This window comes from Callithrix jacchus, chromosome 7 (assembly GCF_049354715.1).
Source record: "Callithrix jacchus isolate 240 chromosome 7, calJac240_pri, whole genome shotgun sequence".
NCBI lineage: Eukaryota > Metazoa > Chordata > Mammalia > Primates > Cebidae > Callithrix > Callithrix jacchus.
In genome coordinates this window covers 16,122,178-16,138,913 of record NC_133508.1, presented here as the reverse complement: position 1 = coordinate 16,138,913, position 16,736 = coordinate 16,122,178, and the positions used below count along the sequence as shown (strand labels likewise).

The following is a 16,736-nucleotide window of genomic DNA, read 5'->3' as shown; positions in this document are numbered from 1 at the left end:
GGGTGGGTGTGGCTGGTAGAGACGCACAACCCCACCCACCCATGCTGCAGCCAAGAGGGGAAGAGGTGGCACTTTGTCCAACTCAGAGACCGGGGGACCACCTAAGATGGGGGGGCCTCCGCCCTCTGCCATCCATGTCTTCCCAGCTCTTTCCCACATCGTTTCTTTCTCTGCACTTGCTCTCTCTGCTCTCAACTGGGCGTAGAGTGGCTAGGCTTTGAAAAAGCGTTGGAATCCGCCCTCTCCTGGTAGGTCTCTAAGTCAGCCTGGTCAGTATCACTACTGCATTCCACAGCTAAACGATCAGAGAAACTAACAGCTGCCCACCAGAAAACAGGTGAAATTCCTTAGCGGAGAAAGACCCAAGACGGGTACCCTACACCTCACTCCGTGTGTAACCGCACCATTCTCTGGAGCTCTCAGCACTGGAATGGTCCCAGTCCTCCTGGTAGAAGAGGTGTCAGGATTCTGGAGTCCTGAATTATTTTCTTATCTACCCTGCTTTCCTTTTCCCCACACTTTAGACTAATTACAGCATTAAAATTTTAAATCAGAGGCTATTCTGAGTTCCATTCTGCTACGCAAGTAACTTACAGCGTTTTCCAGGGATACTCTGATTGAATTTCACTTAATTTTCCAGTACTTTACGTAAACCCATTATTCTGAAAAAGCTTTTAAACCTGAAACATTTGATCCATTTTGTAGCACATTAAAAAGTTTCTGGTTAGACTAAAGGTAACCTGGTGACTTGTTACTCATTTTTCTTCCCTCTGTTTTATAAAACGTTTCTTCTTTAATTTTTGTGTGCTGATGAGAGTGCGATTAACATGTCAGTAATTTGTCATCAGAAAGATGGCATAGAAGTCATCTCAAATAAACATTATTAGTAAAAAAAAATGTTGACTATTATTTGAAATGTGCCAGTCTGGGAGAAAAGTCTTACTATGGGGAGCATGAAGAAGTAATTTAAGGCCAGGTGTGGCAGCTCGTGTCTGTATCCCCAACACTGTGGGAGGCCAAGGTGGGTGGATCATTTGAGGTCACGAATTTGAGACCAGCCTGGCCAGCATGGTGAAACCCTGTCTTTACTAAAAATACAAAAATTAGCCGGGCATGATGGCAGGTGCCTGTAGTCCCAGCTGCTCGGAAAGCTGAGGCAGGAGAATCGCTTGAACCCAGGAGGTGGAGGTTGCAATGAGCCAAGATTGTGCCACTGCACTCCAGCCTAGGCGACAGATTAAGACTCTCTAAAAAAAAGAAAAAAAGTGGTTTAAAATCATCGTAACCAGCACCCAGTGTCCGGGACAAAATGGTGCATGATCCACAAAACCTAACTTGGAGCATTCATCCTTGGGACTCATTAATTTTTATCTGTGCCCCATTTCCAGTAGCTCTTGAATAAATTATGCATTCTGAGAAAATGGGGGAAGCAGAACACAAAGACACAGAACTATTGATTTTAGAGTTTATTTTAAAATCATTCCGTGAGTTCAGAGGGAAGAGGTCTTTGCACAGTGACATGAAACTTCGCTTCCACTGAAAGAATGGATGACTTGACCTAGAAATGACCAGGCTTTCTCGGAGACCTAGCAGTGAAGATATCTACCCACAGTGCATTCACATGCACCCTCGGGGACTAGGAACCTGGGCTCCCTTGAGCACAGACACCTCAGTGACTCACCAGCTCCACGCTGGTCCCAGGTTCAGTTTGCACACAGATTGTCTTTTCCTCACAGTCACTTGCCTCCTGTTCTACTAAAGGCATCTAAGAGCTCGCATCCTAAGGAGAGGGTGCCTGGACCAGACGTGTCTTTGAGATGACACAAGTTCATCTCCTGAAGATACAGGAGGTATCTAGACTAGAGTCATACCCAGAGTTCAGTGAAGGTGGATGGAAACAGAGAGTCTGCAGAAGAGGCTAGAAAGGGCTCCGAAAGACTGTTTTCTGGTGGTGCCATGAAGGCTGTTTCTGTGGGGGTGCCTCTGGTTTAGAGGGGGGTCCAGAGTTGTAAGTAAAGAAGCATGGCTGCCTGGAGGTTTCTGCCACTTCTCTTTCTCTAGCTCCTGGGAGCCCCCTCCCCTCACCAGAGAGCATCACACTCTTCCCCCGGTTGCTGAGAAAGCATAGAACTGTTCCGTGGCATTCCCAAGGGGTTTTACAAAAATTGCTTGCACTGATAACCCCAGGAAGACAGAGAGGAGTGAAGAAAATGACAGGTGCAGACTTTTCCTGCAATTCCAAAAAGTTGGTAGAATATAGAGCCCCACAGAACCTTAGATGTCAGCTGAGCAGAACCTGTCGTGTGACAAGTGACCACGGGTGGCCCAAGGTTACACAACTCCTCTCCTTACTTGGGCCAGTGGCGTTCCATCTCCCAAATGCCAGTCCTGTGGCATTGGCCTGACACCTGCTTATCTTTGTGCAGACTTTAAAGGGAGCCAGGCAACATCCAGACGAAACAGGAAGGAAAACCACTTTCTGTATAGAACTCAGTACTTTGCGTAAAATTAGAGTTTTGTAACAGAGAGAAGGAAAATAGTTTAGCCCTTCAAAGTGTGAATTGTTGCAGAATAGGCCAGGCATGATGGCTCACACCTGTAATCCCAGCACTTTGGGAGCCTGAGGCAGGTGGATCAACTGAGGTCAGGAGTTCAAGACCAGCCTGACCAACATAGTGAAACCTCATCTCTACTAAAACTACAAAAAAAAAAAAAAAAGATTAGCCGGCCTGTAGTCCCAGCTACTCGGGAGGTTAAGCCAGGAAAATTGCTTGAACCCAGGAGGCAGAGGCTGCAGTGAGCCAAGATTGCACCACTGTGCTCCAGCCTGGGTAACAGAGCAAGACTCTATCTCAAAAAAAAAAAAAAAACTGTTGCAGAATAAAGAAATGGGATATAGAGGGACAACCATTGGGAAGGCATAGAGAAGCAGGCGTTTAGTGGAGCCCTGAGGAAGGACAGAAGCCTCAAGAAGGCAGATAGAATGCCCACAATGTCTTAAGACAGCTAGAGGACATTAAAGGAACACAAATTCCAGGAACCTAATGCATATTGCTGTCCATTAATACGCTCATTTCTGCAATGCTCTACTTCTGAATGTTTCAAGCTGAGGATACTTATTTCCATAGGTGCAGGAAGGCATCTAGTCTACCCTCCTTGGTTCTGAAGGTAAGAAAAACAGACCCCCAGAGGAATGGAGTGACTTTCGGAGATTACATAGGCAGTTCGTGGCAGATCTGGTACCGGGACACGGTCTTCCTTGGCTGGGAATGTGCGGGAAGGGAGAATTGCAAGGGGAGGAGGGAAGAGAAGGGAGACACCATTTCTAGCGCTTTTCTCCTCTACCTGCCTCCTACCTGCTACCTGCCTATTTGGACATCCTGTCTAGAGTTTGATGAAAGAAAACAGCACTCTCTGATGGAAAACATTATCTCTCAGTTGTTTACACAGTCTAGTAAGTGTAAACTTACTTAACACTTCTTTAGTTTCTCTTTTTGTTTTGTTTTGAGACAGGGTCTCACTCTGTCACCCAGGCTGGATTGCAGTGGTGTGATCACAGCTCACTGCAGCCTTCACTTCCAGGGCTCCAGTCATCCTCCCACTTCAGCCTCCCAAGTAGCTGGGACTGTCGGCATCTACCACCATGCCCAGCTAATTTTTTGTAATTTTTTTGTAGAAACGGGGTTTTACTATATTTCCCAAGCTGGTCTTGAACTCCTGGGCTCAAGTGACCTGCCTCAGCCTCCCAAAGTGCCAGGGTTACAGTCGTGTGCCACCACGCCTGGCCAGCTTTTCTGTAGTTGTAAGTTCTATCTTCTCGAGACGTTCTAACAGAACTTAGAGCAGTAGAGTGTAGACCTGGCTTGGCTTCCCCATCACCTTTGAGCAGCTCACGCATATATGTCTCAAGCCACACAATCTTTGGACCAGAAACATGGTGAATTCTGAGGTTTTTTGTTTTTGTTTGTTTGTTTGCTTGTTTTTTTGAGATGAAGTTTTGCTGTTGTTACCCAGACTGGAGTGCAATGGCACGATCTCAGCTCACCGCAACCTCTGCCTCCTGGGTTCGAGCAATTCTCCTGCCTCAGCCTCCCAAGTAGCTGGGACTACAGGCATGCACCACCATGCCCAGCTAATTTTTGTATTTTTAGTAGTGATGGGGTTTTACCTTGTTGACCAGGATGGTCTCGATCTCTTGACCTTGTGATCCACCTGCCTTGGCCTCCCAAAGTGCTGGGATTACAGGCATGAGCCACCGCGCCCGGCCTTTTTTTGTTTTTTTAAACTATAAAATGACATAACCAGACTAAAAGATTTCAAATCTTGGACCTGCGATTCCAACTTGGATCTGTCCATGAAATCGCTATTCCCAAACCTTGGCCTTTGTTAAGAAAGAGACAGACATGAATGGTAGAAGGTAGAGTGGTGTTAGCTGTGTGGAAATTGCTCTATAAAGGATTTAGATGTAACTTGTTGTTGAGACTCTAAAATTCACTACGTTTGCTTTAAATGTTTAAGTTTAGACCAGATTGGAAGTTTACATTAGCTCAGGTTGGTAGGTAGGTAAGTATGTAAGTAGCTAAATAAAAAGTCATATAGATTATACGCAGCTTAAATTTTTTGTCACTGTGTTTTTGTCATTCTGCTCAAAGAAAGATGTAAAGTTATGGCATATTTTGTGTGATACCGTATTTCACTGGAGGAAAATGTAAAATGGATCGCTCGAGTGCATAAATATATCGGTCTCGTAAGCATTCTCTTAATTTATCTGCAGGCAGTCATTAAAGCTTTGGCTTGGACCAAAGGCCTTTAATGGAGAATAATTAGTATATTGGAGTCCTTTTAAACAGACCAAAATAACAATGGCAACTAAAAGAATGCATAACTATTTCAAGTCCAGTCCTCAGTAGCGTGTTTTTTAGCAGAAGTTAATATTTTTGAGGCAATCCTTGAAGAAATTTGCTATGTTTAAAAAAAAGCAGCCTCTACTCTAAAACATTTGGTTTCATGAAGGTAATCTGCCAAGCAGTTAAACACCTGCATGGGACTCACTTTGTGTAGAAATTATTTCCAGTGATTTCCACGTACACCTTTGTCTCACATTATAGAAAAATCCTTCTCTTTTGAGATCCCTTTTGAAAGCAAAACACAATAATTATAAATAGCAAATCCTAGCAGTCCTGGGATTGCTGAGGCAGGAGGTTCACCTGAGATCAGGAGTTCAAGACCAGCCTGGCCAACACGGCAAAACCCCATCTTTACTAAAAATACAAAAATTATCAGGGCAGAGTGGTGATCCCAGCTACTTGGGAGGCTGAGGCAGGAGGATCGCTTGAACCCAGAAGGTGGAGATTGCAGTGAGCTGAGATCTTGCCACTGCACGGTAGCCTGGGCAACAGAATGAGACTTGATCTCAAGAAAAAAAAAAAAAAAATTAGCAAACCTGAGCCTAGATTCCAGCTCAGCCTGGAGTAAGTGTATGCCCTTAAACCACCTACCATTACTACTCGCTCTGAGCAGGTTTCTTTATGTGTAAAATGAGGATTTTACCTGCTTCCCAGGTTGTGGTGAGGGTTATGTATATAGAGTGCTTAATGCAGTCCCTGCATATAGGGGGAGCTATACTCAGCTGCGACTACTTTTTTTGCAAAGGTTTCCACCGCCCCACATGGGTACTTTACATGCAAATGATGGAAAATGCCTCTTCCTTCTAGGAAACAGCACCAGGCATGACCTGACTCCAGTCACAGCCGTCAGCGTCCACTTGCTGAGCAGTAATGGAACACCAGTGCTGGTGGATGGTCCCATCTATGTCACTGTGCCCCTGGCCACGCAGAGCAGCCTGAGGCACAATGCGTATGTGGCGGCGTGGCGGTTTGACCAGAAGCTGGGTAAGCGAGAGTTCTATGCTGACGATCGGCTGCCAGATGGCTTCGTTAACTGTTCGGTTTTCCTTCTAAGAAGCTCATGGAAGCCTCCTTTCCTTGAAGTCAGTGAGTGCTGCTGCTCACGCTGCGTTGTGTGGCTCCTCGTGGGGAAGGCGCCCTTCACCATGCCGTTCGGGTTCTCTCTTGGGAATTCATTTTTTGTTTGTCGTTTTCGTTTTGCACATTTAACCTAATTTACTTGAAAAGAATCTATAAAGGTTATCGGAGCTAATACTAGCTTTCCTAATCTTTATCCTTTAATTCATTGGAAGGTCATGTGGTTGCTCTTGGTCGTGTGTGTGTGTGTGTGTGTGTGTTTCCTGTTTTCTGAAAAAGGGAAAATATTTGCCAAAATGGTACAAAACAAAAGGAAATAAAAATTCCTGGTAAGTCTTACCACCTAGAGAAAATCACTCATGTATCTTGAATTCTGTCTCTCTAGGGCTCTCACAGTGCACGTAGGCATTAGTGACCGGCTGCTGTCTGACACACCACCCTAACAGTTAGCAGCTAAGAACAACAGTGAGCTCCAGCATCTCACCGTTTCTGGGGGTCAGGAATCCACGTACTGCTGAGCTGGGTGGTAGGGCTGAGAGTCTCTTACAAGGCGGCTGTCAAGCTGTCAGCCAAGGCTGTGGTCACCTCCAGCAAGGTTCAGCTGGGGCCAGTGAGTGTGACTCACACGGCTGAAAACAGGCCTCACTTCCTTGACGGCTGTTGCCCAGAGGGCTTACCTCCTTGCCACGTGGGCCCCTCTCTAGAGCTGCTTACTACATAGCAGTTTGCTTTCCCCTGAGCAAGTGATCCAAGAGTAAATTAAAATGGCATAGTAGGACAGGCACGGTGGCTCACACCTGTAATCCCAGCACTTTGGGAGGCCGAGACAGGTGGATCACTTGAGGCCAGGAGTTCAAGACCAGTCTGGCCAACATGGTGAAACCCCATCTCTACTAAAAATACAAAAGTTAGCCGGAGCCAGGTGTGGCAGTGGGCACATGTAATCCCAGCTGCTCAGGAGGCTAAGGCAGGATAATCGATTGAACCCAGGAGGCGGAGGCTGCAGTAAGCCGAGATTGCACCACTGCACTCCAGCCTGGGTTACAGAACAAGACTCTGTCTCAACAAAAAGAAAATATCAGTTTTCAAATAACCCAGTTCAGAATTTAAAACTGTTAGACCATGCATGGAGTTAACTAGGAGATTTTTGATATCGGTGTATTTTCAAAGATACCTAATTTCTTGAATCAGTTAAAACAGAGATCTAGGAATTATGTTTGAAAAGAAATACCTGTTGGGCTTTTGGGCCGGGGGCATTTTTGTTTTGTTTTATTTTACTTTCCAAGTAATTAGTAGAGACTCTAATTATTTGTGTGGAATGCATTGATTTTACCAGCCGTAGTGAACTTGACATTGTGAAGTGGATCGCGATGCTGTCTGTTCACATATCCTGCTCTAGGTGAGATGGGCACTTTATCGATGGTGTGTGTTCTCTGCAAGCCTGGTCATTTGGAGGGCATCAAGGTCATCCAGGAGGGAGCAGCCTGAGGGGTTATGACCGAGAGTCTCTGAAGAATGCAGAAATTCTAAAAGGAGGAAGAAAATGGATTTAAAAAACACACAGAGAAAGTGGGCAAGAGAATGGAAAGAGCTTGTGTTTTGTTTTCTGAAAACCTGGTTCTGCTACTTATAAAACTATAAGTCCCGGGCTGGGCGTGGTGGCTCACGCCTGTAATCCCAGCACTTTGGGAGGCCGAGACGGGTGGATCACGAGGTCAAGAGATCGAGACCATCCTGGTCAACATGGTGAAACCCTGCCTCTACTAAAAATACAAAAAAAATTAGCTGGGCATGGTGACGCGTGCCTGTAGTCCCAGCTACTCGGGAGGCTGAGGCAGGAGAATTGTTTGAACTCAGGAAGTGGAGGTTGCAGTGAGCCGAGATCGCACCATTGTACTCCAGCCTGGGTAACAAAAGCGAAACTCCATCTCAAAAAAAAACCAAAAACTGTAAGTCCCACCTTGGACAAATTACATACCTGTATTTGCATTTGTAAGAGGTATGAATATACACCCCCTTGTATATTCTGCCTGTCCCCATTTGCCCTCCCAGGGGGACACAGGCACACCCAGATCAGTGCACTGAGAAGCAGCGGGGAGTGTGGCTAAAAGAGGGAGTCTAGGCATACAGTGGGGCCGAGTTCCAGCTCTGCCACCCACTGGCTGTGTGGCCCTGGCCAAGTTACTTAACGTTTCTGTACTAATTTCTTCCACCGTGATGCGGCAATAATAATAGTACCCACTGTCGTTATAATGAGTGTTTCCGGGTTCCGTAAAGAAACAGAGCCCACAGGAGATATCTATATTTAGAGAGATTGATTTTAAGGGATTGACTCACACAATTGGGAAGGCTGGCAAGTCCCCAGTTGCAAGGTAGACCAGCAGGCTAGAGATTCAGAGAAGAGTTGATCCTGCAATTTGAGTCCAAAGACAGTCAGCTGGCAGAATTTCCTCTTCCTTCGGGGGACTTTGGTGTTCTTCTTAAGGCCTTCAACTGATGGGATGAGGCCCTCCCTCACCGTGGAGAGTGATCTGCTTCATTCAGAGTCAGCTGATTGTGACAAGCACAGTGGCCCATGCCTGTAATCCCAGTACTTGGGGGACTGTGGTGGGTGGATCACTTGAGCCCAGGAGTTCAAAACCAGCCTGAGCAACATGCAAAGATCCTGTCTCTACAACAACAAAAAAATTAATTAGCCAGGGGCCTACTTGGGAGGCTAAGGCAGGAGGGTTGCTTAAGTCTGGGAAGTTGAACTACAGCAAGCTGAGATTATACTGCTACTCTCCAGCCTTGGCAACAGAGAAAGACCTGGTCTCCACAAAAAAAAACAAAACAAAAAAACACAAATGACTTTCGTTTGTGAGAATATCTAAGGGCAACTCCTTGTGAGGAAGCCCAGATGCCATAGCAGGACCCACAGGTGTCTTCAGAGACGCCCCACTAGCCTCCCAGCTCTTCCTAGCCACTGTCTCAGACCCAACCCATTCCCACCAGACAAGATGTTTCCCCCTTCTGGGCTTGCTGACATCCCCTCACAGCTGGTCACTTTGACAAGCACAGTCGATCCTTTTCAGCCCCTCTCCGGCCTCATCCTGAGCACATTGCATACCTTGCAAGGGCATTGTACACAGGTACCAGTTACCCTCTGTCCCCTTCCCTGAGTCTGTGTGGGTGCCAGTTACTCCCTGTGCCCTCTGAGTCTATCCGGGTACCAGTTACTCCCTGTGTCTATCCAGGTACCAGTTACCCTCTGTCCCCTTCCCTGAGTCTGTGCTGGTACCAGTTACTCCCTGCAACCTTGCCAAGTCTGTACGGGTGCCAGTTACTCCATTTGCCCTACCTGAATTTGTGCAGGAACAAGTTACTCCCTGCGCCCATCCTGGTAGCAGTTATCCCTGTCCCCTTCCTGAGTCTGTGCTGGTACCAGTTACTCCCTGCAACCTTGCCAAGTCTGTACGGTTGCCAGTTACTCCATTTGCCCTACCTGAGTTTGTGCAGGTACAAGTTACTCCCTGCACCCTCCGTGAGTCTACTCGGGTACTGGTTACTCGCTGTGCCCTCGCCGAGTCTTATTTATCTTTGAATGCTTGTGATCAAGAACAGTTTCTGGCATAATGTTAGGTACCCACTAAAATGTCTCTTGAATGGTTGAATCACCCAAGAATTATTTTAGGGTTTTTTGTTTTCTTTTGTTTTTAAGAGACAGGGTCTCCCTCTGTCACCCAGGCTGGAGTGCAGTGGTGACAGATCATAGCTCACTTCAGTCTCGATCTCCCGAGCTGAAGCAGTCCTTCCACCTCAGCCCCCTGAATAGCTGGGACCACAAGTGTGGTCACCATGCCCAGCTAATTTGGGGGGATCTTTTGAGTTGGAGTCTCACTTTGTCACCCAGGCTGGAGTGCAGTGGCAAGGTCTCAGCTCACTGCAACCTCCTCCTCCAGGTTCAAGCGATTCTCATGCCTCGGTCTCTCGAATAGCGGGGATTACAGGCACCTGCCACCACTCTGGGCTAATTTTTGTAATTTTTTTAGTAGAGATGGGATTTCACTATGTTGCCTAGGCTGGTCTCGAACTCCTGGGCTCAAGTGATCCACTCGCCTCAGCTTCCCAAAGTCCTGTGATGACAAGTGTGAGCTACCATGCCCAGTCAATTTAGTTATCTTTAAAAGGCAATTTAAGATACTCTGATATAACATCTGTACTTAGGTTTACTCTATACGTAGAATTTACCTTTATATATCTATGTATACGTGCCCTTTATAGGATGATGCTTTAAGCTCTTGTTTAGAGGGAGGGCAGTTCTATTGGATTTTCTTCCGTCTTGGAGCCTCCATCCCTGCTGTTTGTATTCTCCTTCTCGTTTTCGCAGTCTCTTTTTTAATGAGTGTATTTGAATATGGAGGAATAGGGCTGGGGCTCCTACTGCGAGGAAGCCGTTCCTAGGGATTCCTGTGTGGGTCACGTGTACCACAACCACATGGCACAGTTGTATAAAAGAAGCATCTTTGCTTTCCTTGGTGGGCTTTATATACAGTTCACAAACAACCTTACTTTAAAAAGTTTCTGATGTACATGGCAGTTGGAAATATCTCTGCATCCTAATCCCTGGGCCCTGTGAATATTACCTTATATGGTCAACGGACTTGGAGGAAGTGATGAAGAATTTGGAGATGGGGGGATTCTCATGGACTTCCCAGATGGGCCCACGACCATCACAATGGCCCTTAAGAGCAGGATGCAAGAGGAGCCAAAATCAGAGGAGGAGACGGAAGGGTGATGACGGGAGTGCAGGCTGGAGCCACGCACTTTGGAAATGCGGGAATACAGGCAGCCACGGGAAGCCAAAAACAGCAAGGAAGGGATTCTCCCTTCTGAGCCTCTGGAAGGAACCGGCCCTGCGGACTCCTGGACTTGAGACCAGAGAAACTGATTTTAGACCTCTGACCTCCAGGAGTGTAAGAAAGTAAATCTGTGCTGTTTTAAGGCCCTATATTTGTGGTAATTTTTTACAGCAGCAATAGGAAAGAAATGCAATACAGACGTTGGTGAAGACAGAGGTGCGTGCATTGTTAGGAAGCCTCTGAAGTATAGTTAGCCCATTCTCTGATTCCTCTCTAGAAAAAAAATACTCATGAGAATGGGTCCTTTTTAAAATTTATTATTTATTTATTAATTATTATTAAATTTTATTTATTATTTATTTTATTGGGAATCTTCATTGCATAGCTGATCTATTTCCACTTCAGTTGTCTTTTTTTTTTTTTTTTCCGAGACGGAGTTTCGCTCTTGTTACCCAGGCTGGAGTGCAATGGCGCGATCTCGGCTCACCGCAATCTCCGCCTCCTGGGTTCAGGCAATTCTCCTGCCTCAGCCTCCTGAATAGCTGGGATTACAGGCACGCGCCACCATGCCCAGCTAATTTTTTGTATTTTTAGTAGAGATGGGGTTTCACCATGGTCTTTTTTTTTTTTTTTTGAGATGAGATCTTAACTGTTGCCCAGACTGGAGTGCAGTGGTGCAGTCACAGCTCACTGCAGCCTCGACCTCCCAGGTTCAAGCAATCCTCCCACCTTCAGCCCCCCGAGTAGCTGGGACTACACATACCACCACACCTGGCTAATTTTTTTATTTTTTATTTTCTGTAGAGACAAGGTCTCATCGTGTTGCCCAGGCTGGTCTCAAATTCCTGGCCTCCAGTGATCCATCTCTACCTCCCAAAAGGCTGGGATTATAGGCATGAATCACCATGCCCAGCCTAAATGGTCTTTTTAACTTTGCATTTACTGCGAAAAATGTAACTGCCAAATTCCTGACTGTAATAGATTGCATGTATGCAGAGAAAAAGTCAACGTTTGTGGATAGTCATTCAAAAATAACCAAATGAATTAAGGTATGTTTTACTGAAAGCTTTAAGATAAGATAGGCATTTCAAAGAAACCATCTGTTTTTTAACTTATTAAACTCAATGGAAGCCCACATATTTCATAAGGCTTTTGTTGCTATTACATTTAATTAATAATAATATTATCTAAGTAGAAATTAAAATATTTTAGTTGAAAAATTCTAAAGACAGTATTATAGATCAGGAAAAAAATGGGGAATGCACGAACACATCTTAAGCACATAAAACAATTTAATAATTAGTTGCTATTTATGATTACAGTAATCACCTCAAATTATTTAATACTTCAAATTATCTATTTTTGAGGTAAATTAAAATAATTGCTACTTCCAAGTTGTTTAACAGCCAGAAATAGCACAGATAGCAACTTGTGAATCTATTAATAATTTATCATCCAAATTGGCATTGGCCAACAACTGTGGCCTGAAAGCTAAAAATCATTTTTACTTTTTTTTTTTTTTGAGTCCGAGTCTTGCTCTGTCACCAGGCTGCAGTGCAATGGCGTGATCACGGTTCACTGCAACCTCTGCCTCCTGGATTAAGGTGATTCTCCACCCTTAGCCTCCTGAGTCACAGGGACTACAGGCACCCAACCAATTTTTTTTTTTAGCAGACGGGGTTTCACCATGTTGGCCAGGATGGTCTCGATCTCCTGACCTCGTGATCCACCCACCTCAGCCTCCCAAAGTGCTGGGATTACAGGTGTGAGCCACTGCGCCTGGCCTCATTTTTATATTTTTGAATGATCGAAGGAAAAAATCAAATGGGGGAATGTTGATCAAAGGGTAATTAAGTTCCAGAGATGTAATCCAAAGCCTGGTAATTGTTGTTAATACAACTGTATTGTATACTTAAAATGTACTGAGAGGGTAGATTCGAAGTGTTCTCACCACCAAGAAAAAGAAGATGAAAAAATAATGGTAACTGTCAAGTGAGGGATATATTCATTAGCTTAATGTATATATCAGAACATCAGGTCAGGCATCCTAATTATATAAAATTTTTATTTTGCAACTATACGTCAATAAATACGAGGGAAATAAAGAATCAAAAGGAGAAGAATAGCTCATGGCACATGAAAACTATGAAATTCGTATGTAAGCATCCCTAAATAAAGTTTCACTGGAACCTTGCCAGGCCCATCTGCTGGCATATTGTCGGTGAGTGTTTTGCACCACAATGCAGAGTTGAATCACTGCAACAGAGACTTACATCCCCGCAAACCAAAAATATTTACTATCTGGCCTCTTACAGAAAAAAAAAAAAAATTGTGAGACCTCTGGTCTAAATGGTTTCCAAAAGAAAGTTCTTTCCATTCCAATATTACAGTGCAAGTGTATTCCACACACGACAGGAGCAAAGGGGGTGCCCAGACAGCCACAGCTTTCATATTGCCTGTTAGCTGACAGCCCCCCTGTATTTTGCCAGGGTTGACAGTTGATGCTGAGAGTGACAGCACCTTCATTGCAGCGCCAGACCTCAAACTCTGTAAAGAAAGATGAAATTCTATTATGGTTTGATTGGGACTTCTGTTCAAACGATACAGTCATGTGGTAGTGTTTGTTTGTTTAAAGAAGGGATCCTGCTCTGTCACTCAGGATGGAGTGCAATGGTACAATAGTAGCTAGAACTCCTGGGCTCAGGCAATCCTCCCACCTCAGCTTCCTGAGTAGCTGGCACAAAATGCGTGCACCACCATGCCCAGCTAATTTGTAAAAAAAAGAAAAATTGTAAAGACAGGGTCTTGCTATGTTGCCCAGACTGGTCTCAGACTCCTGCCCTCAAGTGATCCTCCCAACTCAGCCTCCCAGGTCACTGGGATTACAATGACTGTGAGCCACCACCCTGCCTCAAAATCACATTTTAACACTAACTCAGTATATCCATGTTTTAACGCTAACTTGCAAACTTTAATCCTTGACTGTCAGGTAGTTGAAAGTTTCCTCTTAGGAGAGAGAACTAGAAATGCTCCCTTTCAAAACCTGTGAGAGTGGAATCCGTTTCTGATGCTGCCATGTATCATGGTTATCATAATTTTTTCTTTTGGAACAGGCAAAGAATTTCCCATTCTATAAATTGGAATCTTCATATTTCAACCTGTATATTCATTAGAAGGTGGTCTACTAGATCAACACCATCTTAGAAAACAAGTAACATTGAATTTGTTTAGTATGTTACAACAATCCTGAGTTGTCTAATTGCTATATGGACCCTCGATAAAAATGATTTGTGTGTGTGTGTGTGTGTGTGTGTGTGTGTGAGAGAGAGAGAGAGAGAGAGAGATGGCGTCTCACTGTGTCACCCAGGCTGGAGTGCAGTGGCACAATCTCAGCTCACTGCAACCTCCTGGGTTCAAGTGATTCTCCTGCCTCAGCCTTCCAAGTAGCTGGGTCTACAGGTGCCTGCCACCACACCAGCCTAATTTTTGTATTTTTAGTAGAGACAGGTTTTCACTATGTTGGCCAGGCTGGTCTCAAACTCCTGACCTCAAGTGATGTGCCTGCCTTGGCCTCCTAAAGTGCTGGGATTACAGGCATGAGCTACCAAGCCCAGCATGAAATGATTTTTTTTTAAGAAGCATGAGTAGTATATGTAAGTTAAGCATCCCAAATCCAAGGTTTGAAATGCTCCAAAATCCAAAACTTTCTGAGGGCCATCACGATACTCAAAGGTCATGCTCAAAGGAAATGCTCACTGGAGCATTTTAGATTTTGGATTTTCAGATTAAGTATGTTCAATGGGTAAGTATAATGAAATATTCCAAAATCCAAAATGCATCTTGGATAAAGGATACTCATACTGGAATTGAGAATTTTGTCACATTTACAGGTTTTGCTAAAGCTATTTTGTTAAAATGCTTTGATTTGTAGAGCAAGGGAGTATTTATTTAGTGTATCTCTTTTCCTTAAAGAATTAGCGGAAAATGTTCGGATCCAATTGTGCCCTCTCTGTGTCCTGGGTGTCCAGATGTATGTGAGGGGAAGGAATTAAAGTGAGTATGTAGCCGGGTGCCATGGCTCACACCTGTAATCCCAGCACTGGGGGGCCAAGGTGGGCAGATCACTTGAGGTCAGGAGTTTGAGACCAGCCTGGCCAACATGGTGAAACCCCATCTCTACTAAAACTACAAAAGTTAGCTGGAGCCAGGCATGGTAGGTAGGTGCCTGTAATCCCAGCTTCTTGGGAGGCTGAAGCAGGAGAATTCCTTGAACCTGGGAGGTGAGGTTGCAGAGAGCCAGGATCACACCATTGCACTCCAGCCTGGGCATTAGAGTGAGACTCTATCTCAAAAAAAATTTAAAAATAAAAATAAATCAATAAAGTGAGTATTTATTGTACAGTGGCCAGTTTGACCTTTGAAAGAAGCTGTCTTCCTTCCCATGTCTGGCAAAGGAAGTTTTGTTAGTCATGGTGAATGCCTCTTAGCTGAGCCTTTCTGGACAGTAAGAGATGATTATGTCAGCTCTATTTTACAGACATTTACCCTTTCTTTATCCTGTAACTGGGGCAGCAGATGGCTGTCTAATGTACAGGTTGTCAGACTGACATCTGATTTGTTGCCCTGGGGAATGGTCACAAACAAATCAGGTCAGTGGTTTGAATTTAAAACGATGGACATCAAGTGGCAAAAAAAAAAAAAAAAAAATCAAGATTTATGGATCCCATATTTGAAAAATTTCTGCTGTTTAATGGCAATTTGGGTTATATGATTTGGATGCTCTCATTCTTTTAAGATGATAGAGATAAAAGCATATTCCAAGAGTGAAGATACATTGTAGAATCCAGTTTTAACTGCCTTCCCAAAACGCAGCATGCGAGTGTGTGTGGGTTGCTATAGAAATGGTGGTTACTGAACCAGCCTCTTACCATGTACGCTGCATATGTATCAGGCTCTCAGGAACACCCACTCATAATTGGTGTGTAGTAGATTTGTCTCCACTTCAGATGGTGAACATTACAGCCATGCCGAGTTTATTTAATTAGTCCTTTTACCTAAGTCACAGATAACTTGCTGTTGAAGATGGAGCTTGATTTCAAATACAAATCCAAGATTGTTTTTCCATTTCATTGGGTTTTTTATTGGGCTGGGGGAAGGGCGGCAAACAGTGGGAGTTCTTAAAGCACAAGATTATGTTCACAACTTAAAATGAAAATACTATTGAACATGTAAATGATGGGCTGGGTGTGAATGCAGGCTCATTAGTTGTAGCGAAGGTACCACTCTCATAGGGGATATTGATCAAGAGGGAGTCCGAGCTGTGTGCAGGTTATCTGCTCCTTCCTCTCAGTTTTGCTGCGAATCTAAATCTGCTCTTTAAAAAATAGTTTTCAGTCAGGAGCAGTGGCTCACACCTGTAATCCCAGCACTTTGGGAGGCCAAAGCGGGTGGATCACCTGACGTTGGGAGTTCGAGACCAGCCTGACCAACATGGAGAAACCCCATCTCTACTACAAATACAAAAATTAGCCAGGCGTGGTGGCACATGCCTGTAATCCCAGCTACTCGGGAGGCTGAGGAAGGAGAATCGCTTGAATCTCGGAAGCAGAGGTTGCAGTGAGCCAACATCGCGCCATTGCACTCCAGCCTGGGCAACAAGGGTGAAACTCCATCTCCAAAAAAAAAAAAAATAGTCTTCAATGAAATAATTATTATAATATTAGCTTATCTTTATCTATATATATATGACAAGCCACATGTCTAGGTGAAATAACCCAGATGGGAATACTGAGGTGGTTAATTGATTTATAGAGATAAACCATCCTACACTGTGTGGGCGAAAGTTAGAATGAAAAACAGGAGTTCATTTCTCTAACAAGTATGTGCCTAGATGTGTGATGTGATTTTAGAA

The 16,736-nt window shown here is 44.5% G+C and overlaps 1 protein-coding gene across 6 annotated transcripts in view; it reads left to right on the top strand.

Annotated features, from left to right (window-relative positions):
* Positions 1–16,736, top strand: part of FAM171A1 (family with sequence similarity 171 member A1) — a 155,705-nt gene that overhangs the window by 113,717 nt on the left and 25,252 nt on the right. For all 6 annotated transcript variants that reach the window (XM_078329528.1, XM_054258479.2, XM_035306852.3 and 3 more), the window contains one exon: positions 5,715–5,891. In XM_078329528.1, the coding sequence (XP_078185654.1) occupies positions 5,715–5,891 (177 nt within the window). The remainder of the gene's footprint in view (positions 1–5,714; positions 5,892–16,736) is intronic.